This window comes from Pyxicephalus adspersus, chromosome 6, assembly GCF_032062135.1.
Source record: "Pyxicephalus adspersus chromosome 6, UCB_Pads_2.0, whole genome shotgun sequence".
Classification (NCBI taxonomy): Eukaryota; Metazoa; Chordata; class Amphibia; order Anura; family Pyxicephalidae; genus Pyxicephalus; species Pyxicephalus adspersus.
Window position 1 is genome coordinate 51,365,318 of NC_092863.1, and position 12,432 is coordinate 51,377,749.

Genomic DNA, 12,432 nt, shown 5'->3' on the forward strand with positions numbered 1-12,432 from the left:
ATTTATTGGAGAGCTCTGGCTCTGATTCAGAGGTGCTTTGATGGACCTGCACTTTATTTAGTTGATTTAAACTGAAAGTAAACTCGGACAGTAAAGCTTTTCTGTGGCTTGCTGAAAATTTCTTGAAAAAAAATCATAATTATTGATGTACACTGTCAGTCTCTGAAACTGTTGCTTTCTGGAATGTTGATCTTCAATGTTCCTCACCAGCCTTAATGGATCTTTCCACCTTTCTATTGTCAGCATCACTTTAAATCTCCAGTCAGTTTTCTAATTTTGCTGTCTGTTTCATTGGTTGAATAATTTTTTTCATGTTCTGTCCCCCTACAAGGAAAATCCCCTCACTGACAGATATTACCTCAACAAGACTCCACATTAGAAGATGTTACCTTTGTTTGGATGACTTCTTAAAAATTTGGATTTTCTTTCCTCACTTTCAGTCCCTGTAGCAATGTAGGACAAATATGGAGGCTGAATTACCCTGGACCAGCCCTACGGTTCCCCCAGAATTTTCCAGGGGTTCCTTAAGTTGTAAATGATTGATCTTATCCTAAAAGATGTTACCTTGCAAAGTCCTAGGGCCAACACCATTTGGCAAAGTCAGCTGCATGAAACCAAGAATGATTTTATATGTCTGTAAAGGTGGCATTACTGCCCATTGCTGAATGGGGACCCCCACTAGCAACCATTGTGCATTTTCCCATTGATTGAAGGGTTCACCAACAACTGAAATTTATTTAGGGGTTCCTCAGAGGTGAAAATGTTAAGAAATGCTAGACACTTGACTGCAATATAAACTTGCCATGGTTGGCAACCCTTCCCCTACATAAATAAAAGAATTTTTTTTTTTAAGGTTTTGGCTTTGCAGCACAGATATAAAGTGGACCTTTCATGTAATTCCATGCAACCTTTAATGCCTTCCCTCTATTGTCAATAAAGCAGAGCAGATCCTCTCCACTACCTCTCCACTTTCTATTGCAGGGCTCTGCCATCTTGCTTCTGTCTTCTCCCCAGAACCCATCTTCGACCACCTTAGTTGGACATGCTGGAGTGATATAACTCTTGTGCGGGTGAGTGGGAATTCAGGTTTCCCTGGCAAACAAAGCTGACACTGCACTTATCAAGCTCTCATGGAATAAAGGTGCTGGTGATGTCCCCACTCTGACCAAAGATCCCACAGGTTGCTAAAATAGACAGGGACACTTTTGTTCCTAACAATCACCCAGCAATAAGAATGTGGCTAAAGTTTATCTTAGCAACCAGCAAGATTTTTTGTCCTGGTCACCACCTGCTTCTATCAAAGAGTCTTTTTTAAACATTATTTTCCACAATCTTAACATTGATGGGGGCTAGAACGGAAGGTAATGAGAATTGGGTGTCCACTTCTAGAATGCATGCCTAATAGTTTTGTTTAAAAATAATCAAATGCAAAGGGAAAAAATAGGATGCAATTTTTTTCCATTGCCCATGAGCATACTAGCACGAAGATGATTTTATTATAGGCTTGTATATTTATTATAGGCTTGGTCTGTAAAGGGTTACATAGGAGTGTATGAAGATCCTGGCATGTATGTGGCCCTGGAGGTGATCCTGGTCATCCTGCACCACCCAGCGGTGGCAGCACACATCTATGGTGATGCCAGGGATGCCAGGATGGGTGTAGCAATGGGCTGTGCAGCACACGAGGAAACTTTCAGCTTGTATTACTAATAGATCCGAGCACCGGGGCTCTAGCAGGACTGGCAGAGGATGAGCAGACATCTGCTGGATTGTGTGCTGTACATTGTCCTCTGCCTGCCATTACCATTGGAGATTGTCACATCTGCAGGTTGTTGTGCTGAGTTTTATTTCTGCACAAATACAAGACGGAGATGAGAGGGGAACACAGGGAGCAGAACACATAATGGGACTTTCATGATCGCCCTGTTCAAATGGCTTTTAATGATTTCTAAAGTGTGAAAAGCAGCAAGTTGAGGCACGATCCAAGGATGCAGAGATTCGCTGCAAGGAATATGTTGCAGATGTCATCTCTACTGATGCTCAGCTTGGCAGCAGCGTTTTCTAAAGGTAAGGGGGGACCTTGTCTACTTCTACATCCAGAAATCAGCAGCAACCTTACTACTTGCTTTAATGAAGACAACACACTTTGGATAAAATCCTCACCATCATCTTCTAGAATCTTTATGATGGAGCTATAGGATGCTAGCTTATTGATTGCAGACATCAGAGAGTATTCCCCCCAGGTGCAGGACAAGATTATTCTATAAGGAGTTGTATTTAACAACTTTGGCAGCATTGCATTCCAGGTTTATAACAATCACCAAAGAGATGCAAAGTGATTTGCTGCATGATTATCCCGGGGTGTGCATGGTAAAAGTGACAGCAATGATTGTGTATAATAGTGTGATAGTGGGGTTGGTAATATTTCAGACATTGGTGCTAGACAACACAAGAATATGCAGTCCTTTCCCCAGGCATGGATGCAGAGGACTGATCAATGTCCTGCTATGTGTTCTATATCACAATGCTGCTTTTGTTTTGGTGGCTGATCATTTGGGGGGCTGCAGTTCAGGTGTGCTGACTCCATTCAGCTTCAATTTCCAGCTCCATTCATGTCCCTGCTCTCAGTGCAGTAACATCATCACAATCAGTGACACACAAGGCTTGGACTAGGTAGCAAGGCATGACATGTGGGGGGTCTGCCATCCAAGCTCCATCCTAAGTTCCATCATACTTAAATTCAGTGCAATAATCATTGCAATAAAAAGTAAATCCATTTCACTCTCTGATGACTACAACAGGCTTCGTGTTGTTTTGTAACACTTGTGTCTATTTTTATAATATTATTGCATAGTTCACATAAACAAGTGAATGAGCTAGTGAAAATTGCAGAAACTAAAAACAACCTTTCATAAAAAATCCCCTAACTAATCTAATGACAATGAACTGGAGTTTGTTGCTATGCAGTGATGGCATATTGCTTTGATTTCACCTAACAATGTTCTAAGTATTAAATGCTTATTGCAGATATATAATTACAGCTTTTTCCTTATTCTTTCCTGAACCAAGTCCATCAATTTCAGCCTTTATGCACTAGTTGGCTTCTCTACCATATTTTAAGTAATACTTAAGACAATTCTGAATCCACTCTGCATTGCTGTTAGTTTCAAATTATAATTGTCTTTTGTAGAAGTGCAAATTTAATGTTTTTGGGCATTTCTGGCATATTTGATATGGTAATGCAAAGTTAGAAAATATTTCATTGAGATTTATTTCTAAATGTCTGGTTGTATTGTACAGGCTCCTGAAACATTTGCTGTGGCCAATGGGGTTACAATGTTGTTTTGATCTATATGGTAGCTGCAGACACAATGGAATTTGGTGTATTTGCAAACATTTCATAGACAAATCTAGGTTGCTGTAGACATTTGTAGATAAATCACCATTGTAATTTACATAATATTCACATTTCCCACTGGACTCACAGACTACTTCAAAAGCTTGTATAGACAGAATGGGACTACATGGACAATGATTACTTTATTCAAAGTTAATTATCTCACTGGACTGCCTTACAATATGTAATTTGTCAGGATGATAGACTAAGGCTTTACTGGAGAATTCCTATCTAAATGCTGGCAGCCATAAGCAATGTGAATTGTATTTTCCAATAGCATATGCTTAACTTCCTTGTGATTAATAGAAAGATACAAATACAATGTATACAAGTCAATGTAACTGCTGCTATTGTTTAAAAAAAAACATGTGACAGATGGAAAGAGGAAAAAGTACATTGTGTGAATTTTGCTGCAGCTTGTATTGTAATACTTCACAAAGGATGTTCACTTGTGTGTTTGATGACAGGTTGATTGATAACAGCAATGTTTATCACTTATAGTTGGATAATTAGTGTTTTACCAACTTGTTGCCTGCATTTCAGTCATTTTAATATGTTTTGTACTCAGAGTGACTCCTGAGTATGATTTTGGCAGCTCCCCAGTTTTAGGATAATGAACGACATATGTTGTAGTTTTAGGGGTATCACCAACTTTTACAGGTGGATTTTTGTTTTCTTTATCGCTTTGTGATTATCCAAATACCAGAGGAATGTGTTAGTATGTCATGCTGTGAGTATTAAAGAGCATATCATGAGGATTTTGGTGGAAGATGTCAGTCAATGAGGACATATTACAGCAGTAGATTTTTTCTTGCCATACTAGGCTCAAGCTTAAGTCAAGTTAAAGGTAAATATCCCATTTAAATCTTTAGGGTATGTATGACTGATCTAATCATGCCTGGTCTCACACAGTATACCACAACCTAAATTTTAGTATTGGATTTGAACGTATGAAAAAAAGTCTCCAGCAACGAGATCTACTGGCTTGTAGTTGTACATTTAAATGAATGGCCATTACGTTTGGTACAGTTTAGTTCAAAAACAATGTCATACTTACCCTATTAGTTCTTTACTGGGTGTTGATAGTCACTTTTCCTTCATAGTTCTTCAACCAAATGCCGGATTTTGATAAAGCATCATTCATTGAAAAAGTGAAGAACATCTAAAGAGCACGAGCTATGAACATACCCAAGTTTAACAATATTGCTACTCTGTGGAATTATTAAAAATGTAACCTAAATTACAGCTGCTGCTGTTTGGCTATCTTACGTAATAAAAACAGTGATGCTTTTCATTAATACCCGGTACTGCTACGCTACAGCAGAGATCTAAGGGTCCTGACATGTATGTATGTGTGACCCATGTGCCTTAGCTAATGAAAGTTGTGTTTCTAAAACAATGCAGGAAACCCCTAATATGTCATGTACAATAAAAGTAATTACCAAAATGAAGCTGAGTTCCATGACAGGTTCTAGTTAACTGTTAAGATGAGGTGATGAGAGCGACCAGGTAAAAGACTTTACAGACTTTAAACAAGACCATAGTATATATTTTCAATAGCTTAGTTTCAGTCAAAAATACTTACAAAGGCTTCTGGTGCTAAAAAATGAAGTTTTTGTGCTGAGTTCACAAGAAGCAACTGGACTTCTGACAAGCTGTAAATGTGCTGGTATCCATAGACAGGAGATTGCAGTGTTTAATGCAGGATAAATGTGACTTTATTAGAGTGAATTCTGAGTTATAGTGGCACTGCAGTTTTTCCAGTGTTTTGCATATAATATGTCATTATAATATTAAATTAGATTATGTGAGTCCAATAGGGTGGTGAAGGTAAGGCAGCATGACAAACTCTGAAATGTGAAGTAGATGATGTTACTAAGAAGTTAGCCTTTCAAGCAAATCAGTAGCTAAGTCATCTAGCTTGGTTGGATAACCAGGGGCAAATAGAATGTGTCTTGTAAAGGGAACTTGTTGCTTGTAACTTGTAACTGATAATAGGAAAAACATTTCCTTTTGTTGCTGACTTTATCTTATTTGGTAGTCTGTAAAGTTAGTAATACAGTAGTCCCCCTCTATATCACGGTTTGAAAATCGCAATCCTGGTATATTATGTTTTCTGCAAACCTGTGATGTTATGTTGGAAAGCGCAGTGTGAGGATGCTGGGAGGTAAAGGAGGGACAAGTCAGGCCAATCAGAATGCCCAATTCAGATTGACTGCACGAATAGACAGCAGCCAATTACAACTGAGATTCAGTTGTGATTGGCTGCTGGCTATTCATGCAATTGGGGCAAGTTGGACATTCATGTACCGCAGATTTTCATTTATCACGGGAGGTTTTGGAACGTAACCCCCGTGATAAACGGAGGTCTACTGTAATCTAAGTCTATTTTTTTCTCATTCAGGGTCCCATGGTTCTTCTAGGGGTTGCTGGGGGTTCCTTTAGCAATGAGCAATTTGTGCCTCTGTCATCAGTTTAACTAACACCAATGATATTTTAGCTATCTGAAATCTGACATTTTTCATAAAAGAAGTGTGACATGCATTCTTTCTACAGAACACCATGCTAATGTAGTGTGAGCTGTGGATAAGGTAATAATTGGAGGGATTCCCCTAAAAACTTAAAGTTATTTCAAACATTCCTCAATGTTACAAAAAGTTGGAGAAAAGCTGCTGTTGGTCATGGTAAATCTTGTAGTAGTTAGTCATAATTATCTGGACTTATTCTTGTATTGTTAAGGTTGCTGTGTAGCTTAACTTCTTCAGGTCTAATAAGAGTCACGGAAACCCGATGTTTAGGTCCACACAGGTAAGGCAGACACCCTAATCCCATCACCATAGAATGTGAAAAGGTGGATGTTGACTCCAAGTAGAGGAGGCTCCAAAGTTGTGGAACCAAAATGTTTTAGTTGCCTGAACCCATTTTTGGTATTGGGGTTTGCATAGTTGCCAGTCCTTTGATTTACACGACTGAAGACTTGCATTGGTAGAGTACAGATGTTAAGCAGCATTATAGATGGTGTCAAAGGACCTCATCCCTTTTCAATAATGGTTGTTTCTGCTTGAATTAGATGGCCTCTTTCACACTTCAAGCCAACCAGACCTCTCTGTCCAAAATGTCAATCTCTTCTACCTCCAAAGGATGTCCCTATTTGTTAAAAGGTTGTTTTGTGACCCCAATGTACAGGTCTTTGCTTTTCCCACTACAGTGCCCTGCATATTCCAATTTAATTGTGTTTGGGTATTGGGTCATTTAGACATGCAAGCTTCTGGCCCAGTGTTTTGCTAGGGTAAATAGAATCACATATAAAAGGTTTGTAAAGATGTTTTAGGTTCTTCACAGGTATTTTAGTTTGTTGTCTATAGAGGAATATTTAGATGTAGTATACTATACTTTGTAATCCTTCTTTAGTCTGTGTATTTGAGATAAAAATGTCATATGTATTGTTCATTGTCCAAATTCAATGCTTAGTTATGCCATCTCCCTCTAACATGGGATAGAGGGACCAGATACACAAAGCATAAATAAATATTACTTTAATTATAAAATAAGTGGTCAATGAGTGCTAATTACCACTTTCAGCTTTTTAGATTGGCCTTCCAAATAATGTGAAAAAATGCAGATGTTTATTCAAAGGTTTGGAGCGTACATACGATAACTTTTGATGTTAAATAATACTTTGTTTTTTTTTAAATTGGACTATGTAATATTATTTTAAAGAGGTCTATGCATTAGACAACTGAAAAAGCAAGAGAAACAAAGGTTTTTGGTTTCAATTGGATCATTTTATCTGTCCATATGAGGAACCATTGGGAGGTATGGATGGTACAGGGAATTCATCTACTTCTCAGCAATATCATTAAACGAAGTCAGTTTTAATTTTTTACCTAACACAGAGTTTATTAAACTCATATTTTCACTAAAAATCCACTCAAATTAGTTTCAGTGCACTTAAACACTATGAAATCCCCAATATGTGGTTAAATACAAAAATATTAGCTGCGTAAAATATCAACAATGTATGAACCTTTAAAACTACAATGTCCCATAAAAAACTCCATAAGTGATATTTTATGTAAGCCTTTATAACTTATCAATTTAGAGTTAACTGTAAATGATGACCATAAAATTATTGTCTCTGACATGTGTGATGATATCTTATATTGTGGCACAATCTCTGTTTATAGGGGTGTACATTGGTTGCAGGTGTTTACTTTTGCTCATACATGGGTGTGAGGGCTTTCAAATTGTGTTGGGGTGATTTATTTTAATAAACTTTTATTATTTTTTTACATAACATTATTACTATCTCAAGGAGGCTGGCAACCCCTAGTATCTTGCAGGTGACTGGTGTTTATTTCAGAAGACATTTATTCTTTTAGACCCCCAATAATACTTAGCAAGTGAAATTGCATATAATATCCAATTCGATTTGCAAGTAATATCTAGTCACCTACAAGAAAAACATTATTTTTGTACATGAAGTAATTGTTAAACTTAGGACAACTTCATCTCATTTACTAAGCTAAGTGAAATAGCCCTTGTGATTCAGAGAATTGACTTTACTAAGTGAACAGCTTACATTTCTATAGTTAGTCAACCCCTATTACTTCTAGTGAAGAAGGTGGAAGATTGCTTTGAATGAGCACAGTGTTATGGGAGTAGGACATGATTTACCATACCAGTACCAAGGGCACCGGGCTAACGGAGGCAGCAACAAACATCAACATTTACAAATTGTCATAATGGTTTCCTTTGTTTTCTTTCTGGACACCATTGAACGTGTTGGATAAAGAAAGCTAGAGGATTCTAAAGGGAAAAGGTGTTTACAGTTCAAGAAACAATAATCCATCCCTTTTTTTCTAGATTAGGGGTCTGTGCAGTTAAACATATAAAGTACACCCTGAACGACCTCATAAGAGGCAGAGTGTTCCCAAAAGGATTTAGGTGTGTCTGGGTGGCAGCATGATGTCTAAATATCTCTCAATTTGCTACGTCCTTGAAACACATTTAAGTAACTGACTGCAAGAGATCACAATACAATTATATAAAAAGCTTAGTAGGATTTTATTATTATAGGTTTTATTGAGCTGGGCTGCAATGCTTAACTTCAGCAAAACGCTGCCTGGCGCTCTTGGTGTGAAGGGGCTCTTAATGGTCTGCCTTCTTTTAGCATGTAGGCTATTCATCCAGCATTAGATCACTGCTGAATTATTTACCTTGTTGCCTTTTTACTCTTTAAATCAACTGGTATGTTCTTTGGTGATTGTATCTGTAGATAGACCCTTTTGCATTACTGAAGTGATATCCTTTTTTCCCCTAGAAGGGAAAAAACAACCTTATTCCTAGAGGAAGAATTATGGTGATTGGACCTTGACATTGGCCAGAAAAGTACACTAATCTTAGCACATGTAATCACATCATGTGTGAAGTGCTGCAAAAATAGCTTACTTTGAATCTGGTCTGACAAGCGATTTACAGTAGAACATCTTTTTTGATGTACATCTTTGGGAATGCCTATGACAGGTAAGATACATTATAGCGGAGCAGACAGAGCTATACAAACCAGGTTCATTTTTTTTCCATCCATAGCTGCCTAATGCTTCATGTGAGTACAGATACATGTATAAGATAAAGCATGATAAATGTGTTAAGGATGTCACCCTTTTACAAATATATTCCTTTTGTGCTGTGTAATTCTAAGAGGGAAATCCATTACAGTGCCTAAAATTGCTGACTGGTTAATGAATCAGACGCAGAGTATGATGAGATCTCAGACACTGATGATTTATGTACAGCTTTAGTGAATTTGTCAAAAAATAAATAACAAAACTGGATTTGGAGGAAGAAAGTAATTCTTCCCAGACTGCTCATGTATTGCTGGACAAACTGCGGACAGAAAAAGAATAGGAAACAAGACAATGAAAGGAAAAAAGACACACCATTCATGAAATATTGCAAGCTTCTTTGCTGGAAGTAAGAGAAAAAAAATCAATAGATGGAGATGAACACAGAAAAGATTATTGAAATTAGCATCAGCAATCTGCGATGTTCCACACAAAGAAGGAGATGGCCAAAACAATTACCATTTGGTTTTAGCACCCATATACACAATGATTAAGAATTTAGTGCTATTACTCTTTGCAATATGAATTGATTGCTGTTAAAGAATTAGTGCATGTTACAGTTTACAGAATAAATAGCTATGTAACTTGGTTCTGTCATTGGACTGTTATCCATTTAAAGTAGAACTCCAGTCAGGACTCGTCACCGCTAAAATGATACCTGTATTAAACAAATATTATGATCAGTTGGTGATCTACTAGTTGCCTTAATCTCCCTTGCTTCAATATTCCGAATAAGCATGCAAGATGTAACAGCAAAATCAGGACAGAACTCTTGATCTGCATACTCTTTCTGAGTCAGACTGAAGAAGTATGGAAACTCATTGAGCACAGGGGAACAAATGGTTTTTAGGTTTAGGGTTTGGGTTCACTGCCACTGGGTGTTGAAGGTAAATCCCTAACATTTGCAAAGTTCAAAAATCACAGGTTTGGCAAAACTTGCTTTTATTGACTTGATTGATTGATTTTAATAGCTTGCTCATTATCCCTAAAAACAGTGAGAAATAAATAACAACATTCATTCTCCCAAATAACTTTATGTAGTCTGTCTTAAAGTTTGCATAAAACTTAGCAAACGTGTCTGGTTTTACTTCCTGAACAGTTTTTCAAATCTTTATGGTTTGTAAAACTGTTTAGGAAACAAATCGAAGCAATTTGGTTTATTTTTGTCACCAATGCCATCCAAGTTTTTATGGCTCAGTTTTTATTAATAATGTCAGCTTATCTTCTCGTGCTAGCTTCTTTATTTTCATTGTGAGCTGCAGCAAGGTTACTTCCAATCCCTTCCTTCAAGGTGAGGACAAGTCTCTGGTTGCTAATGGAGAAAAGTTTTGCTGAATGGAATGGTGTATATAATGGTTAGTTTTTGTCCAAGTGACATGGAGAAGGTTACTGCCTGAGGAAGAATTGATTGCTTATTAGACATCCAGCATTGGTATAGCAATCCAACAGAATTATGAATATTTATACCTAATGTTTGTGTTTTGCCTGGGATTTTCATTTGCCTTAATGCACAACAACATTTTTCTGTGGATATATTATGATACAAGCATACACCTGGAACAAACTCTTATTGGGAACAGACCCTGAAATTCATTTGTTAGACTACTCCTGTAGGCAAAGTTTTCTTTCTCACAGTCCTTTAGGAAGATATTTTTTGTCGAACCTTTATTCAACTGCCTGGGATACTATGAAAATATTACAAGATGTCTGTATCTCCACAATACGGGAGGTTGGGAAATTCTTTCCACTACAAAAGAGCCCAAAGAACATAAATGAGGCCAAATAAACACACTGGGGTTGATTTACTCACTTCCGACTTCAGCCATTCAATCATGAACAAACAAAAGTTATTTTTATGTTTTCTTTTCTTTTTAAGTTTTCCTAAATGTGCTTGGGTATTTTTTACAAAATAAATGTTTCACTTTTTTTTTAACCTTTTCCCTTACAGAGTGATATTTCATTATACTTCTTTAGTAAATCAACCCCAGTGGATACTGCCTGTACAGGTATAAAAAGGAACTCACAACAAAATAGTTTTCTACCATTAGGTGGAGCATAGAAGCAATAAAACATCTAAGAATTGTATATATTTGTGACTCCAGTAGGGACTTTCCAGTTTCCATCCTGGTAGCCATTTTCTCTTCTTTTATAGTTAAAGAACCACGGCTTTATTTGCTTTGGTGTACAGAGCCACACTATCATATTACATGGCTAATATACATGGCCTAATTTTGGAACCTGTACTTGGTAATGGTAAGACATAGTAGCTTTCGAATGTCTTTCTGTAGAGCTTGACATTAAGTATTTGTGAGATGTTCATGCTACAACAGATAAATTATACATAAAATAAAAAAACACTTCTCTTTTTACTTTAAACTACTCAGATTTTTATCTATTTTATATCTACATACCATGGCAGCTAACACACACAAACTAACAAGCTCATCATCCTTGGATCCCTCTGTAAGCTTCCATATAGCAGGTGCTTTCAGCAGACAGCAGATATCTATCTCCCTAGTGTAATCATATTAGGTGTACATGGCCGTGCTTGGTGAATGATTTAAAACTAATTGCATCTGATGGAATTCGATTAACTTTACTCAATCCTTTCTTTATTCAATAACAATATTCTTTATTCAATAAAGATTCATTTATTAATAGCCAGGGACAACTTCCAACTGTGTAGTCACTGGAATGGTTGAACTAACAAGAAAGGGGACATGAGGGTACTCAGGACCTTTCTGTACATGAAAATATATCTGCTGATTATGTAACATAAGTGCTGCACACAAATAAACTTAGTGTCATCTGAAGAAGGAACCATTATAATATTTCTTTCTGTGGGGAGATAATAGAGTTGGAGATATGTAGAGTTTACCTGCAATGTGGTATAGATGTAGTATGGAAACAATGAATAGAAGGTTGGCTTACAGGGTCAGGTCTTGGTTTTTGGTCAGCTTGCAATGTATACAGAAAGTCTTACCCTGTGCACATTGGAACTATTTCTTTGTCTTGCAGTATGGCTGCAGTCTCTAACATTTCTATACCTTGCATGACAGCTGCCTCTTGAAACATAGAATCTTAGATCTATGCTATACAAAAAAGCTTCAGGCAGCTCTTCTGACATGTTGTGTAATATGGCATTGTTAGTTGAAGTTATGGATGATGAAAGTTTATTGGTGAATAGGGATGGTCAATGAGATGCAGAAAATGTGCAAATGTTATGCAAATTGCATCAACTTAGCCTATCAAATGCTTTACTTGCAAAGTGTGATTGGTTTAGTTTCAAGTTTGTGCAACTTGCATACCAGAATTTTATACTATTACTATATATATCTATATATATATATATATATATCTATATATCTATATATATATATATAGATATATATATATATATATATATAT

At 36.8% G+C, this 12,432-nt stretch overlaps 1 protein-coding gene across 1 annotated transcript in view; it reads left to right on the forward strand.

The window, feature by feature from the left end:
• Positions 1 to 1,729: 1,729 nt before the first annotated feature.
• LOC140333817 (transmembrane protein 132D-like) overlaps positions 1,730 to 12,432 on the forward strand; it is a 441,891-nt gene continuing 431,188 nt past the window's right edge. Inside the window, exon 1 of the mRNA XM_072415753.1 lies at positions 1,730 to 2,067. Within this exon, the coding sequence (XP_072271854.1) occupies positions 1,989 to 2,067 (79 nt within the window). The 5' untranslated portion in view covers positions 1,730 to 1,988. The remainder of the gene's footprint in view (positions 2,068 to 12,432) is intronic.